At 35.2% G+C, this 18135-nt stretch overlaps 1 protein-coding gene across 1 annotated transcript; it reads left to right on the top strand.

Annotated features, from left to right (window-relative positions):
* Positions 1-3681: 3681 nt before the first annotated feature.
* LOC103769134 (neurabin-1-like) lies at positions 3682-16361 on the top strand. Its single transcript, XM_008936307.1, has 14 exons — positions 3682-3810; positions 4270-4390; positions 4899-5003; positions 5183-5303; positions 5707-5850; positions 6228-6281; positions 8157-8386; positions 9960-10056; positions 10137-10326; positions 10784-10938; positions 11668-11995; positions 14765-14849; positions 15487-15558; positions 16115-16361. Exons 1-14 carry the CDS (start codon positions 3780-3782, stop codon positions 16359-16361), a joined length of 1980 nt encoding a protein of 659 aa, XP_008934555.1. The 5' UTR covers positions 3682-3779.
* Positions 16362-18135: the final 1774 nt, after the last annotated feature.

Below are 18135 nucleotides of genomic sequence, written 5' to 3'. Positions count from 1 at the left end.
CAACCTTAATGATTCTATGATTCAAAGTGAGCTCATTTTTGCCTTTTTTTTTAATTGTGATAATGCTGTTTCTGCACTAAGGTGACATAATGGAGATTTTTAGTTCTGAATGGGAATAAATAACTGAACAGTAGGATATTCTAGACAATAGTCTACACTGATTTTTTTTTTTTTGAGTGCTGATCTTGATGATGTTGATGTTAGTATCTTCATAGAAGGAAACAAACTGATTCTTGCATTTGAAAAGTGATTAATTTTCTTGGTGTGAAGAATGTGTTTTTTTGTCTCCAAGTAAATATATTTGCTGTCCAAGGACTAAATACATATTTGAAAATTTATGGTTAACAATTTCATTAAAATAATCCTTAAAAATTTAGCCCTCTGCCACAACTGTTCTGGATTCAAATAGTTTTTATTCATTCTGAAGAAAAGAGGTCTTGAGTGGAAAAATAAATTGTTTTTCTCAGATACCAGGGTTTTTCATCATTTACTAGCTTGACTGGATCCAGAAGTTACTAATGTTAGGATAACCTTCTGGATATATAACAAGCTATGGTAAAAGGCTTGTAAAATTCACATGGTCTCCACAGTAAAATTCATCTGCATTGAGAAAATAACTCATTTACTAAAGTGTATCTTTTAAAAATAACACTTGCACACTAACAACTTTATGAGCTCTGGCTAGCAGTGGCCTCTAAATAGTAAGACTAGAATTTCTTTTGTCCCTAATGTGTTTGATTCAGTGACTAAACCCTGCCAGACACAGTGCAGTGATGAACTGTGTTTAGCTTTCTCATCAGTCTTCTGAACTGTGTAACTTAAATTTTATTGTTCACATTTTAACTGTGTTTAATGTTGCTTTTGCTACTTGGCAAGAACAAATTGCTGAGCAGTTCTGTCTTTCCTGTGTTAGTATCAACAATTTTACTATGAATTTAAACATGATTAGTGAACATGCTGAAAAGTAAAATGAACCCTGTTACATGTAGCTCATTCTTCCTTTCTAGATTTCTGTCTTAATTCTTGTTGTTTATCTTTTATTTTTAACAATACAGAATTTCAGCTGGAGTGACTACTAAAAATAGTAATGTATGTAACAAGGCAAAAAAGTGTTTCCAAGTATATCTGTGATTGCTAGCAGCAGGCCATGCCATCATCCTTGCTATGTTTGAAAACACAGAATAAAGTCTCAACAGTTTTGTCCCTGTTTTGTACTAGAAAAATGAAGTGTTAGATTCTACATGTACACAATAAGTTTATCTGCCCTTGCTTCTTTGGCCATAGTTTTCTTAGTGTGCTCTTCTTTTTCTGGTTATATATCAGTTTTTGTTTTCCTCTGTTCTTTGTAATTTCATGGCTTTTCTCAAAATTATTATTCTGAATTTGGGGGGTGGAGGGAGGTGGTTACTATTTTGAAATGGGTCTATCTTGTCTTAATTGTGAGGTTATGGTTTTTAGAATATTATCTAAAGGTTCTCACACACTTGCCATTTGTCACTTTAAAAGTTTTTTTTTTTCCCTTAGTGGGTCAGAATTGTTTTTAGTGAGATTTTTTTTTCTTGAAAAGATAATGTGCTTAAATATTAGTAGTCTTCATTTGCAGAGACGTGTTTGTGCTATTATTTTAGGAATAACAGCTATACGCATCACTAGAATTTAAGCCACCACTAATTAATTTTAAATTCTGTTATCCACTCCCAGCAAACCTCAATTCCTGTGATCAGTTTTGTGCCAAAATGGGCAAATTCCATGAGATACTTACATACTGTGCTATTACTTTCAAGCTGGAAAAATATTTAATAATTTTTAGAAATTCCAGAAATATTTTAGTGCTGGCAACCTAAGACTTGCAGCTTATGTAATGCTGTTATAATGGTGCAAGTTTGCTTCCCTCAAATTTTCAGCACTTTATGAATGGTTGTTTAAGGAACTGGTCATCCCGCTGCTAATGTAATTCTTCAGTAGATAGCGACTACTTGCATCATCTTCTCCTTTGTGGGTTAGACCACTGAGTTATAAAGAATCAAGAAAATACAGTTGTCAATGTTTCCAAAATGTACTTCTGCCGTTCTGCACATTTTGCTCATTCAACTATTTGACTGATTTTTCTGTTGGTATGACAAGGAATCAAACAAGACTGGTCTTGTTGCAAAGGAAGATCAGTGCTTCTTGGAATACTTTGCTTTGTACCCTATTTATGGATTTGGGGGTTGGGGAGGGAGATTCGTTTAAAGAACTCGGCCACCTTTTTTTGTGGTAGTGACAGAGTAATGATACTTGTGCCCATCTGGATGGTTTTCTCTTGTTTTGAAGGTTTTTCTGTAAAATTTATGGAATACAGATACTCTAAGTGCTACTTTTATCTCTTTTCAGTGTCCGATTGTTGCCCACTGGTGTCTGTATGGTAGTCTAAAGGAATTTATTTAATTTTATGCAAGACTTAGAACAACTTGTCAGAAGATTCTTTTATTGAGGGAAACCTAAGACTTCCAAGAGTGCTTTTTTCCTTCCCTTTCAGCCAAATATATCTAATCTTGCTTGCTTACTGGACTGCTATATGGCCATGCCACGTTTCTTGGAGTAGCTGTTTTGCAGAATTTGGTGACAAGTTTGTGAAACTATCCTCCAGCTGTAGTCTGGGGGCAAAGCCATAATCTTCCCTGGGAAATACTCAGTTATTAGTTTCAGTTACTGTTTTCCTGTGTCGTTAGCTCTGCATGGCAGTAGCCTCAACTGTATACTAGCAGGTGTAAATTCATTGGGAGAATGTTCATTACAGCTAGTTACAGTTAGCTCTCTCTTATTTACATGATTGCAGCTACCTGTCTAGGTAGTCTTTGTGGGAAAAGGCAAAAGTTGCAAAATCTGAGTAAGCCAGTGTAAATTAACTTTGTGTCAGCACTACACGTTCTTGATTAGGGAGATGGAAGGAGTTGGCTGCTACAGCTGCAGTTCATAACTGGCTTTTGGCTTACAGTGATGTTGACTAAAACTGCATACAAAAACTTAAGCAGATAAATTTTGTTTTTCAGATAAATGGAAAATGGTGTATTATTTTTGCTGGTTTTTTTTTTTTTTTCCCCATAACATATGAATTTAAACACGATTAATGAACATGCTGATAAGTAAAATGAACCCTGTTACATGTAGCTCATTCTTCCTTTCTAGATTTCTGTCTTAATTCTTGTTGTTTATCTTTTATTTTTAACAATTCAGAAATTCAGCTGGAGGGATTACTAAAAATAGTAATGTATGTAACAAGGCATTTCCTTTTCCTGGGAAACTGTGATTCCCTTGCAAAACCAAAAACTACATCTGTTTGAAGTACTGTAAGTGGAAGATAGTATGGGAGAAGGCAAGAAAAGGGGAATAAGAATTTGGGGGAATGTAGTCTTTAAAAAAAGTCACTGTATCAAAGAGAAGATGACTGATTTCTTATAACTATTTGTGCATTCGCAACATAAAGTATGTAAGGAATTGTTTTGAGACTTATAAAATGTTACTTTGCAAGTTGGAGACTGTCTTAAAGCAGCAATATTAGTTAAATTGATGTTCATTTAGAAAATGAGATCTCTAAAAATACCAATTTAATTTCCTCACTGATTTTATTTTGATTATATAATGTTTGGAAGGGGGTGGGGGAGCGCTAACTGAAGTTTTCTGTGTACCTTTCTTAGGTTTTCAGTACTTACTCAAATGAAGACTATGACAGACGTAATGAAGAAGTTGACCCTGTGGCAGCCTCAGCTGAGTATGAACTTGAGAAAAGGGTGGAAAAAATGGAAGTGTTTCCTGTGGAAATTGAAAAAGGTGCATTTACAAGAGATGTTATGTGCACAAAAGATGAAATAATTTTCAATTTTACTCTCCCCAAATTTATGTCTTAAATGAAAGCTTTGAACATACATTTAAAAATTCATGTCTAATTCTGTTGCATTAACTGGACAGGACTCTACTAAGTGCAAATGGTCATACTTAATTGAAGTCAGGGAGGCCACGTTACTGAGTGACAGATCTGCACTGAAATATATACAATTCATAGGTCTTGTTATCTCCTCCAGACACTGTGAAGCTTTGAGTCTAGCAAGCAGTCATAAGTACAGAACAAAAAAGCTTTAAGTAGTATTTAAATAGAAAATGTTTTCTTTTTTTAAAGTGAATTTTCATCTCTTCTGTGAGGAAGGACTTGGAATGCTTTAAAACTGCTCACTTCTGCTAAGTGTTACAGTTTGTGCTATGCAGCTCATGTTAGATTTTTGAATCCTTTAGGTGACAGTGGTCTGGGCATCAGTATTATTGGAATGGGAGTTGGTGCTGATCAAGGACTGGAAAAACTAGGTATTTTTGTAAAAACTATAACAGATGGTGGAGCTGCTCAGAGGGATGGACGGTGAGTTTTTACTTGATTATACTTTTTACAGATTTCTAACTGAGCCTAGTCACTGTCACTGGACATGCTAAATATTGTGAATAAAAGTACAAAAGCTGAATAAATATTACATTCCTCCTTTATGGTTTGTTTTTTCTTTTAAAAAGGGATTTTTTTTTAGTATAGGATTTTTTTTTTTTCCAAAATAAGAATAAATCGGCTTATAATATATATGAGAAAAGCTTAGAATGTGCCAAAGGGTAAAAGTGCCACAAAATATGTTGATGCCCCAGGCCACCAATCACTGTGTAAATGGTTTGAAAAAATATGAGGGCAAATACTGTATAAATTTTAATTGGTGATCTGCCTAGTAACTAAGGATCAGGAGATTGTTTTTAAGCAGTTAATTTCCTGGGACTCTGAAGTATTTACTCCTACTGTAAATACTTCTGAGTTTTAAGTGATACTTGCCAAGTCAGAGCAAGATATTTTTGTTGAACTGCTAGGAAAGCATTTATTTATTTTGCAGAATTCAAGTAAATGATCAGATTGTTGAGGTGGATGGCATAAGCCTCGTGGGAGTTACCCAATTCTTTGCAGCCACTGTGTTGAAAAACACCAAAGGCACAGTGAGGTATGTATATTTTCTATGAAATAATACTTTTTTTGGGTCTTTTTTTCATTAATAGAGAATGAAAAAAACATAATCTGTAAGTTTTACAAAGACATTCTTGAAGGCAACAGTATGGCAAACTAATTTCTTAAGCACATCTTAAGCTTTTTGATGCAAGGTAATTTGTTTTTCTTCTGTAGGTTTCTGATTGGGAGAGAGAAGCCAGGCACTCAAAGTGAAGTAGCCCGTCTCATTAGTGAGACCTTAGAGCAAGAGAGATGTCTGTATGAGCAGCACTATGTTCATGATGATACAGAGCAGGTAAAACATCATACACATTTGCATATTTTAAAAAGTACATGATTACCACTACATGCAATAACTTCTGCAAATGGAACAAATGTTTTTTTGAATCAAATTCAAGAGAAAAAAATAAGGATAAAACAGGCAATGTATTGAAAAAAGAAAATACAAACTTCATACATAGGTATTGTCAAGGTACATGAACATCACTGCTTGCTATGCTTCCTATTTGTCAGCAATCCAAAAGATATTTTTACCTGTCAGCTCTGTGTGATTGTTTGGTGCATGGCTTACTTAGCTCTCTTTTGATGAAGTTTTTTTGTGACTGTTTGGATTCCTTATTTGTGTGCTTTTGTTATTGCTGCTACCATAGTGCAAAGTGTATGTGTTATGGAATGTCATGATTCTCCCATTTTGTCAGGATGATGACTATGATGATGATGACGATACATATGAGTCACATTTACATGGAAAATCTGTAGAAGTTTTTGATCTTCCTGAAAATGAAGATATCAGTTTAACACTGGATATGGATTCAGCACAGTCTCTCCTTAAATTTAAAGAGGTGTGGTTAAAGAGCAGTTTCTTAAATATTCTTTGTGATGCATTGGGGAGAATCTGAACCTGGTAAGATTTGGACAGAATGTCCTTCACATCCCCTTCATTGTGGTTTTGGATTTTTTTCCCAACATCACTAGTAAATCTCTGTGGTAAATGTCCCTTGAAATGTAATTCTGTAATTTTCTGATCCCAGCTTCTCTACACATATTTGTATTAAATGGTCCTTCGGTTTAAATTAAAATTAAAAAAAAAACACCTGGAAACAAGCATTAGAACCCATGAGAATCAGCCATTAGAACCCACAGAATCATGGACAACTACTTAAAACTAACTTTTCAAGTGTCATTTTGTGCATGCTCATACAATTGTGTTTTATTTCAGTTACAATTAAAACATGCAGTAACAGTAGCTGAAGTGAACCAACTGAAGGAGAAAGTAAGTTTTCAAAGAATCTTTTTATTTGGTGGTGTTATGTTTTTGGTCTGTGTTTTTTTGTTGTTTGGGCTTTTTCCTACCTATGAATTTTAACAAGAATAGACTGAATGCAGAAGGCAGCAATCTGTTCTAGGCTCTATGTACTCTGTGTTATGCTAGACAGGCTTTTCTGAGCTGAAAAGCTGTACTCAAAAAACAAAACACACCCCCAAAAAAAAGGGAGAAAAAAAAAAACAAACAAAACTCACAAAAACCCAAACCAACCAACCAAAAAAAATCACCACGAAACAAACAGACAAAAACATAAAGTCTGCCCCCGTGCCACTATAAATGGAAGGCTTCAGTATTACTGCTTAGAGTAGAACTGAATATAATGGAATGCTGCTGAAACAAGGTTCCAAACAAATATGAAAACATTTTCAGTGGCTAGAACTTGTCTTACTTGAGTATAGATTTGGTATTTACAGACAATGGTTTGTGGCTGATTTTCTGTTACTGGAAAATTCTGTTACCTTGTTTACCCTCTTTCCAGCCTCAAATTTCTGATGTGTTTGGGGGAGAAAGTTTTATTTGTTTGGGGGTTTAGGGTTTTTTGTTGTTGTTTGTTTTGGGGTTTTTTTGGTGAGGATTGCTTCAAGACAATTGCTTCTCTGAGAAAGGGTTTCTTGTTCTTTTTGCTGCTTTTTTCATTGATGCAGATCTGTGCATGGTTGTTTTCTGGAAATATTTGTTGTAGGTGAGCAGCTTTTATTCCATTGCCCTTCTGTGTTGCCTTGCTGAGAAGTGTGTACTCTAGGACAAATTGCAGCACATGGCTGTGACTGGGTAGCAAGTGGTCACAGGATAGGGCTTCAGAATGCAGTAATTTTGAGTAACACTATCTACTGGGGTTTTTCTTGCACTCTGCAAATGTTTAGAGCACCAAGTGCAGAGGGGCAAGGCAGCCAAAAATTCTTGTGTTCTTATAATAGTTCTGATTTTTGTTTCTGATGGTGCTTCTCCTCCTTGCAGTGTTCTTGAACTTTGGCCCAGCTGAATTGCTAAAAAAAAAAACCTTTTAAAAATGTTGGTACAACACAGCGCCCCATTTTTAATTCAAGAAGTTATTGGTCCTTTCAACATCTGTGTTCCATAAGCAGATGATCTTAACTGGTTTCAAAAGCAGTGATTTCCTCAGTGTAAATGGTGTCCTGAAAGAAGGAAGCATGAGCAAACTAAGTAGCGTCCTGCCTGCTCATTCCTCCAAGGCCTGGAGAACTTCACATGTGAACATTCCCTTTAACAAAGTGGCTGCTGCCAAGATAAAGGGGCCCCATCCCTTTCCTTTGTTGAGGGGATGTTTGGTGGTTTTATACATAACAGCCCCAGGAAAGCAAACCATGAGTATCTCATAATTTATTAGGAAGACTAATGGCTTACAAAGTACCAGGGAAGATCAACTGGTTTCTTTAGCTTTATTCAAAAAGCTGTTGGTAACAAAGTAGTAAAATAGGGAGCTTGTCTTACACAGGATAGGATTCTGTATCTCTATTTGCTTGTGAAGGTAATATAAACAGGTCTCTCCAGAAGTATGAAGAGACAGTACGATCTTGAACGAGTAAACATAAGCTGACAATAAACGTCTTATTAATTTTATCTCTTTAAAAAGAAGCGATAGTACTGAGGATGTAGTAAAAGACTCTTGGGTTTGAGTTCTAAACTTACTCAGATTAGCAAGGGTTGGAAGAGTTGATAGAATTTCTTTCAAAGTTCAGTGTCTTGTTTTAAATATTACTGAGAAGTATTTAATTATTATTTGCTATTTTCTACTTAAATGTGTATAAACAACTTCTTTATTAATCCTTTAGATTAATTCTTGAGTATTAATCTTTTCAGTTAAAAATTGTTGAAGCAGAAAAAAATGAATGGAAACTGAGTCGAGCCCAACTTCAGCAAAACTTAGACGAAAGCAAAGAGAAAATTAAAAAGTTAGAGACTTACTGGTTAGAGGCACAGAGTTTATGCAAAACAGTAAATGAGCATCTTAAAGAAACTCAAGAACAATGTGATGCCCTTGAAAAGAAATACAACAAGGCCAAGAAATTGCTTAAAGATTACCAACAAAAGTAAGTACTCCAAAATACCAGGTCTCTATTTATTACTTGTATGTTTTGTACATTATGGGGAAAACTGACAATAGCTAAGATTTGCTAGGATTTGCTTAACACGCTTTTTGTTTGTCAGAGTTTAGAGAAGGAGTGGGCTGTAAGTGCCGAGTTCTTCTGTACCTTAAGTCACCAGCTTCAGGAAAGGTTCTCAAAAAATTTTGCTGCTGCTTTTGATTCTAAGCCTAAGAAAAAATACTTAGTATTTCACTAACAAATTTTTTAAAGAACTGAGATGAGAAACTGTAATGTGTCTATACTTCTGGAAGGACTACTTAAAATTTGGCATGAGGTATTTGGTAGTACCTTTTGTTGGTGGTGGAAAAACTCTGTAACTTTGACCAACCTAAATGTTCCAAATAGGGTAGGCGTCAAAGGATATAGTAAGAGCCAGATACATGCGATTCAGTCTGAGTTAGGAGTTCTGTCTTGTATGGGGGAGTAAAAGGAATTCTGAGAATAAGTTAGGAGTTTGGGATATCTATCTAGCCCATCTTAAAACTGTGTACGACTTGAGCACTGTTGTCATACGGTTGTGTCCATTTGTTCAATTTTCTTTCCTCTTAGCTAAGCAAGAGCTAATTTCAAAATACTAGCAGTGTCTTGCTAATACAGAACACAATTGCTTCTTTTGATAGTTACTGTAGGCATATAATTCTTTTGTCCCCAGTTTCTACACTTGTTACTTACTTGTAAAGGCAGTTTGCATGGTCTTTTGCTCTGTAGCCCACATCCAGAAATTCTGCTTTCTACAGTGCATTTTTATGCTACATGGTGAGCTTTTTAAAGGTCTTCTTTCCCCTCTTCTCCCAAGCTTATCCACATGGAAGTTCAAAAGTACGTTAAGGTGACTGCTAATGTGCCAGTTTCCATTTCTTCGCTGTTCAGCAAAGTTCCATTACTTCTTTGGCTGTCCCTGAAGCTTTTGCTTTTTGTGTAGATGTTATACACTTATTTTCTGTTCTTCTATGTTATTCCATCTGACCTGCAGGAAAAAGCAGCTTTTATTTTTATTTCCTTCTTGTACTCATTGTTTCTTTTTGTAAAACCCAGCCATTGCAATTTTCTGTAGGATGAACCAAGTAGAAACTTGAAATGCAATTTATTTTCCAACAAAGAATTTTACCGTAGCTTTTGGAAGGAAACTACTGTGTGTGCATGTATCTTTCTGGAAGAGAGTAATATGTAATGGTTGGAGTTGTGCATGTATTTCACACTTTAAATGTATATGCAACTTGCTGCTTTTAAAGGTAGAGATGGTTGTAACTTTGTACAGAAAGTATTGCAATGCATCCTTTTTCACACCACAGTAAATTATAGAGTCATATGTATTTTCTTTTGAAGACAGTAAAGTATACGAATATATGTCATTTTGTGATGTTACAAGATTAAGGAATCCGTTATACCTTACAGACTGTTTATCAACGGAATGCTTTTTAGTAAATGCAGCTGTGCGTATTTCTATTTTATGGGGTTTTTTCCTACATTTCTCTATATTACTATTTCATATCTATGCATATATTTTTTTTACCAGAGAAATAGAATTTATGAAAAAAGAGGAGGACCATTCAAGGCTACTTGAAGAGAGAGACCAGAAACATGCAGAACAGATGAAAATATATCAGGAAAAAGTAAAGCAGTATTATATTTTGAAATAAACTTCTGCATTCTTGGAGATTTGTATCTCACTTATGCATTTTAATTCTTTCAGATTTCAGAGCTTGAAAGTAAATTAAAAATGTATGAGAGAATGCCATATATGTCTGAAGGTGGCAGTTTATTGGAAGACTGCTGTCAAAGTCCTGGCATTTTTAATGAACAGTCAAAAATAAGAGAAGAAAATGAGAAAGAAACTGAATCAATAGAAGAAAGACTAAATTCTTCAGAAATGTTAATTTCTGGTAAGTAGGTTGTAGGGTCTGTGATTTGCATGTAACAAAACTTAGGAGGAGTTATATGTATTTTGTTTGTTGTTAAAATAAGTTAAGTGTTTGATATTTCCTATTGACTGGGTTAATGTTTGACCTGAGCGAGTGTGGATATTTTTGTTTAGATCCCCCAACATATGCTGATGGATATAAATTTTTTTAATTGAAGAAATTGGGTTGAAATATATTTAAAATTAATTAGAAACTGCTATCACGATATGTTAAAATGTTATAGTCCTATATAAACCAGTATTTTCTTACAGTAATGATTAGCAGGTAGAATAATTCTGATTCCTGAATATTTTTTGGACAGTGGGTTGGAGAACTTGCCTGACAGGTGGTTTTGCTGTTTTGCTTTTTTTTTGTGTGTGTGTGTGTTTTGGTGTTTGTCTTGTTCTGTTTTTTGAAAAGGAGTACATATTTGTTGCAGATTTTGATGCTTTTGTTGGGGATACTCCCAGATTAGACACCAGTGCCCACAAAGCAAAAGCTCAGCTTGCTTTGAAAGTAAAACGCCAGCCACCTTCTCGATCAAAGCTGAAAGAATCTCTTGGGGGGGCTGGACAGCAGACTGCAAATGTACAGGTACCGGTGTCGGTAGATAATTACGCGTTGAGGAGCCTGAATGCATGCTCAGTTTTATCTGTATTTGCAATTGGAAATGTTGTCTGTGCTTCATTTAGACTGTGCCAAAGCGCTCTATTTTTATGTTGTATCAAGTGAAAAACCCTGTTTGGATGCATACCACACGTGATCTCTGACATGCTCTTTGTGGCACAGTTAATTTGAAGTTAGCAAAGAAGTATGTGAGACTGTTGTATTCTACTTCTGTTTCCTGAACGATTTTGATAGAGTGACAGTGGTATGTTCTAAGTTATGCTTATCTATCATCATCTAAGTCCACAAAAAGTGTACCAAGAAAATGTTATAGCCTGTTTCTGGAAATCAATTGGAGAATTGAGATGTGTATAGATGGTATATGAGAGCCTGTCACAGAGGGAAAAGATTGAACTACTTCAGTTCAGTTAGACTGAAAAATGGTTGCATTGAATTGGAATGGCCAAGATGTACCAGAACGCTTCTGTCCTGGCTATAGAAAGATGATTTGGGGTGTGCAGAAAGATATATGTAGGGATGGATAAAAGAAAATCTATAAAATCAGCTTCTTGTGATTTACCTGGTATTTACATGTGATTAGGTTTAAGTCTTCTGCACTGGGGAGGCTTGTGTGTGGCATAGCATATCCTGGCAAAAGATCAGATAGCAAGTGACTATGTCATATTTATAATAAAATAACTTTTGAATTTGTTGAAGGATGAGGATTCAGAAGACACTGTTCTCAACAGAGAACTTTCCACTGTGTATCTAACAAAGACCTCAGAAACAAGTGAAAAATTAACTCTTGCACACTTGGATGGCATCGAGCAAAAGAGTGAAAAGCCCGAACAAACAGAGAGCACAGAAAGTCCTCTAGAGTCAAGTCCTTCTGCTTCCACACACTCTTCTCCAGTACACAAACCAAACAACGAAAATAGCAGAGCCACCACTCATTCACCTCCTCCTGAAGAGATGGCTCCAAATTCTCCTCAAGGATATCCCAACAACGCTAAGCAAAGAGAAGGAAAAGAGAAAGGGACCAAGGGTAAGACTTCAACACCAAAAGATTAAAATAATAATGTGTCCTGAAGTATTACAGATTTTGGATATAAATGAATATTGAACAATAAACTACTTTGAGGGAAAATGAGTTGACTTAAAAAAAAATAATTACCTATTCTAAAACCACTTGTTAACTCCTTAGGAAAGTTTGAAGTTAGCAAGAAAGTGTGCAAATTCATTGTATTCTATTCTTACTTACTGAAGGATTTTGATACAGTATGTTCTGAAATACTCTTATCTATCTTTTAATTCCTTCATTTGCAATAAGTTAGTTACCAAATTTCTACAAAACCTCAACATTTCTAAAATAACTTATAGCACCAAGGATCTAAAAGATGCCTGCAGGATAAATGCAGGTTTAATTACAGAAAGGATTAGGTCTAAGTCAGTTTAGTAAAAGCTCAAGCCTATAAATCTAGAGTCTAAATGGTTGCCTTGGCATAAGATAGAGGGGAGCCAAGTCATTGACTGGATAATCAGTAAAGGTCCTAAAACATAAGTGACAATGTGTTGGACAGTAAGTTTAAGTGATTTCCCGATTCCCAGAAAAATTCAGTGTTGACTTTGTGCTTCCATATATTATCAAGGTTTAAACAAGATACAGATTCTGAACATTATGGGAGTTACTGCATTATTTATCTTGTGCTCTTAGGATATTTCTCAGTAGGAAAAGGTTAAAGGCATTAACAGCATAGCAGAACTAATCATTATTTGATAGAAATGTTTGGCTTTTGTCTTATTAGTGACTGAAAGAGGGATCAGATAGAATATCTTAAATGCTTGTGATTTCCTTTAGTCAGCTAGCACACTATATGAAGGCAAATTGTACTTGCTATCTTTTCTATACAGCTTAGACAAAACTTTTAATACCCAGAAAAAAGGGTTTGCTTTATACTCTCCTCGTTCTATGTGTTTCTATAAAGTCTTAAACAAAAATAATCTCTACTTTAACTTCTGTTTTGTTGGTTGGTTTGTTTTTTTCCAAAAAAACCCACAACTTACAAAAACAAGTACCTAATATATAAGTGATTTTGCTTTCTTTTCTATGACTTTTTTTTTGCGATGGCTGAAGCACTGCAAATATTTTTTTAAAACTGGCAGTCCCTGGAGGAGCTAATTAATGCAGTATGTAAAAGATGAGGATTAATATTGAAAGCTCACTCTTTGCAGGCAAAATAACACTAAATGCCATTTCCTGCCAGGTTGTTGCTCTCTAACCATATAATGTCTACCCGATTATTTCATTGAATTAATCCTGTCTATCACCTTCCCATCCATTCATGTATCAGTCTGTATTTTATCCTATTGTACTGCATTTTAGAAATTAAATCTTTTTCTTAAAATAATGCCTCTGGACAGAGAGTTGAAAGCAAATTAAATTAATTAAAATTAATTCTTCTGGTTTTCTATTTGACAGGAAAAATAACCAGTTTAATTGGTAGTTATAATTTATTGGATATTACATGTTTAGAAAGAGCAATTAACAAATAAGATAAAGATCTGATGTTGATCAGAAACCACTGAGCAGATATGGCAAAGGGAAAAAAAACACCAAAAAAACCCAAACCCCTGACTATCCTAACTATTCAGCATGTAAACTTTGAGATAACCATTATGCTTCAGAAAGGATATTACTGAATGGGGTGGTGGGGAGTTGTCCACAGTTCTGTGATTTTGTTTTTCATGATCCTTGAAGATACCTGTGTGCATTACTTCATGTCAGAAGTTGTCTTGAAGACAGAGCTTAAAAACCTACTTTGTCTTAGAAAAAGTAGGCTGCGTCTCTTTCATGGGCAGCTTAGTTATGAAACACCTGATTTCCCAAAACATATTTCAATAATTTTAAAAATGTCTACTCTAGTAGCCTAACAATTTAAAAAGTAGTATGTTCAGTACTTGCAGTAATCTGTCACAATCCACTGGGAACAGGTAGTGTGATGTTTACGTTTATCACTTAATGATTGAGCAGTTGGAATTGAATATACTCCCTCTGGTGAAAAAATGGATCCTAGCAACTTGTATTCCAGTTTTGAAAATACTGTAGTCTTGGTAGAGCTTCAAATGTCAATTATTTTTCTAGAATAGTCAGTTTGTAGACTATTTCCAAGAAACTCAGCTTGTTAGGATCTGTGCGCTCTCCAGGCACTGGCTACAAGGTTGTTGGTTAGGCATGCTTTCTGGAGCTAGCAGCTTCCACACATGGTCAGTATTGTAACTAGCTGGCCTGGACTAGCTACTGAACCAGAAAAAAATGCAGAATGAACATTTTCTAGTACTTCAAGCATAATAAAGGACCATTAAGTGCTGCAATTGCTCAGCTGTTGCTTTAAAACTGAATTTTTCATGCCAATGTCTTTTGATCATTAGTAATCTGAAGTTGGCATTTTGCAGAAGAGGTATTTTTTCCTAAAGCTATCTTAAACTGTCTTTTGTTCATTAATTCATTGAAGCAAAACACTTTTTTTTTTTCTGTAGGTGGTACAGAATTATTATATATCAAAAGCAGTATTTCTGATCAGTCAAAAGAAACTGTTCTGGATGTTCATTCACATCCAGAATGATGGGGAGATGCTATAGAGAATGACTTATATTGACATGGCTGTAGTACTTTCAGCTAGTATCTGCATGTGTGAATGTGAATTTTAACACTGTTACTGAGGATTTAGTATCTTATTTACTTAGAAGCATTATCATAAATACTTGAAACTTGCAAGTATTTTTAGAATGTTTTTCATTTGTCTATGAAAAGGAGAAGAGAAGAAAAATGAAGACAGGATAGTAGAAACAAATGAAGGAACATCAGCAGGGAAGTCTAAAAGAAGATTTCCAGACTTTGGGTGAGAATTTACTTGTGTTTTTAAAAAAAATGTTGAGGAAATCTCATAATGCTACTGTATAGCAACACCACTGGACAGAGTCTTTCTCATCTTGAATTTATATTTCACTCATGTTTCTACCACGTTTTGATTTTATATATCTGTACATTTTTCCCCTTCAAAGAATTTCTTCAGATTGTTCATTTTTTTTTTTTTATCTGAATAAACAATTTCTCTATGAATTCAATTACAAATCTGTGCATATTTTTATGTCAAAATATTGTTGAGAGTCGAGACTCTAATGCTGTGTCCTGCTGGGGTTTCAGTCTAAAACAGATACTGTGTTGCCTTCATTCCTTCTACAGCAGAGGTGTTATTACAGAGGGTTTGGCTGTAGTAGCTCCGTACTGAGCTATTCTTGGAGGCAAGCAGCAGTGACATCACAAAAATGATAATTTATTTCACACACATACAATGTAAGTTATTGGCTTAGTTCTAGTCACTCTGCATTGCATATGACCATAATCATGCTCTGTAACAACATACATGTGGCTTTATATAACTGTTGAAATTGATGTAAAAACTAGCTTGCTGATTAAAAAAAAGTTTCACTGTGTAAGCGTAAATGCTTTATGAACATTGTTGGTTTTTACTTCAGTGGATTACGGAAATCTGGGGGCAAAGGCAAGAAACAAGAAAAAGAAAATCTAAGAAGTTCTCTGGATAGCAGGTAGTTGTTTTGCTTTAATACATGCATACTGCATTCCTGTAGGTTTTAACCTAAGAATTTGTTTAGGACTAACCTTACTGTTTGTCCTTAAAGTTCATTCAAGTATTGAAAATTAATATAATGATGTGGAGATGAGCTTCTGATCTCATGAAATAAGAAAAATACATAGAATAGTATAAGGGAAACTGTAAAGCAGGAATACATTTTTAAAATGGCTCATAAGATTAACATATTTACCTATCCTAAACATAAAAACTATATTTTGCTTAGAAAGATTTGAATTTAGTAAATTAAATTAGCAAAATGTTTGAAATTGTTAAATTGTTGTGTGAAATATTGCCCAAGCTCTTAAATTTACATTGTTCAGTGCCTCAAACTATTTTGCATTGATATTGTAGGACAAGTGTCAGTTTTCATTTTAAGTCTCAGTTGTTCTGCAAAGTGGGTAAAAACCTGTGGTGTGTGTTTTGTGTTCTGGAGAAGCTGTGTGTTTAGGGGGCAGGGTGGGGTTTTTTTGCTGTTGTTGTCTAAACACCATTTAATCTACTTATTTCAGAGGTTCCAGAGAACTGTTGGGTGACTCTGGCAACAATCTATCTGCATCAGATTCGGATTCCCCTGTTCCTACTTGCATGCCTTTCTCTTGGTTTGGAGACAGCCACAAAGAGCCTCAGATTTCTAGTAGCAGTCTGCACGTTACTCAGAGTGGGCAGGACAGTTGTGAACACGGTCAAGAGAAGAACAGAAGCAAGGTAAAGACGACTCATTTGTGCTTTGAATATTTAAGTGTTGTATCTCGATAAAGTAAAATCATCAGTGCTTAGAATGTAGGAGTTTGATGCCTTAGTCCTTGACTATACCACCTCTTACAAATGTTGCTGCAGAAGTTTGAGACTTCATAGTCCTCACAAAGAGAAACTATATGAGCATTCTTGTTCCCTCCTGCTCATCTGAAACATCAGTGGAGGCCATTCAGGCTGAAGTAGCACCTACGGAACAATCGCAGGGTTTGTTTTTTTCCACTGGTTAATAATCCTAGTTTTAGGGCAGTAGAGTTTTAAAAGCCAAATCTGTTTCCCTGTCTACAGCCTAACATTTGGAGGAAGCATACGTAAATAGAGGTCAGCTTCCCAGGCGGTTGGCCAACCAGTTCTTACCATACTAGTATCTAGCGGTGGAGTACCAGACAGGTACTCCAGACAGGTACAGCATCCTGGTTATCATTAGTGATTTTAATATTGAAAGCTAAGAGAGACACACATATGTAGAACACACTTTCTTCTAGAAAACTGCTGAGTAACTGGTAATGTTCTAATAATTTAAAGCCTATTTGAAAGAAATGGCTGTAAAAAGAAGTTTAATGTGAGCGCTGTCTAAACATTTTATAGTAGGTCTTACATTGGAATAGTTTTTAAGTCTTACTAATTTACCTTCATTCTTGTTTCCTGTAGATTTTCATAATTTTAGCTGTTTGCATACCCTCATAAGCTAGGTTTATTCTTGAGTTTTACATTTTTCCTCTCCATTTCGTTTGTCTAAAATACCCTTTCACTTTTTTCTTTTCCTCTGTGTTATTAGGGGGAAATGCATTACAAACATAGAAGAGAAACTTGCTGGGTTGTAGTCTATGAAGTCACGGATATTTTGCGTAGCTGGCAGATAACATCAGGATAGCTTTCCATGTCTACAGCTGCTGATTGCACTAGGGCACTGTTATAATACATTTTTATAAACTACATTCTGCTTTCTTAGTGTGAATTTACAGTCTCTGTGACAGGAGTAAGCTGTCTGCATACACAGTCTGTAAAAAATACAGAAAGTGGTTTTGGATGCATACAATACGTTACTATAACACAGGAAATTTAGAAAGAGTAGGAAGTTTGTAATCTCTGAAGTAGAATGACACTTTAGAGAACTCCATCCAATGTGTGTCAGTCTGGTGTATTTACAGCTTTTGCATTGTTTGCTTCTCTTGAAGTATGTAGTGGCCAAAAGAGTTTCTGTAAATAGCCCAAGAATCCTGGGACTGCAACATCCACATTGAAGGGGCTACTCATACACTTTGGTACAGTTTTTGATTAAATAGGAGTGCATGGTTAACCTCTTAATAGGCTGTACCACAGCTATCAAGAGATGCTTTCTCCCCTGAAATAACAGCCTTTTCTTCTCATCATTGTATACTTTATCCAAGTTGATTATTGCTTTATCCTTCCAGCGTTTTTATTTTTTGTTTTCTTCTCATGCTCCAGTATGTAATTGCTGCTTGATGCTCTTTTCCTTAGTGCCAGTTGCAAACCATCAGCTGAAAGAATATACAAGTTGTCAGTTATATTTCTGCTTTGTAAAATGGTAGAAAGCTGACCATGTTAAAAGAACAGATGCTGACATATTAATTGATACTAAAATCATATTCAGCCTCTCTGAAGTCAGGCTGGTTTTACTTTGCAATATTTGGGGTCTTTTATAAAGATAGTAATGTGACAGTAGCTACTGCTTGGAATGACTAATCTAAACCTGCAGATGTTATTGTAGCAGAAATCTAATGATCAAGGCTTTGGTTGGTAAACCTCCCTATGA

The sequence above is a fragment of the Merops nubicus genome, unplaced genomic scaffold, assembly GCF_000691845.1.
Source record: "Merops nubicus isolate BGI_N331 unplaced genomic scaffold, ASM69184v1 scaffold35372, whole genome shotgun sequence".
NCBI classification, from domain to species: Eukaryota; Metazoa; Chordata; class Aves; order Coraciiformes; family Meropidae; genus Merops; species Merops nubicus.
Note: the sequence above shows the minus strand (reverse complement) of the source record. Positions and strands in the feature narration are given on the sequence as shown.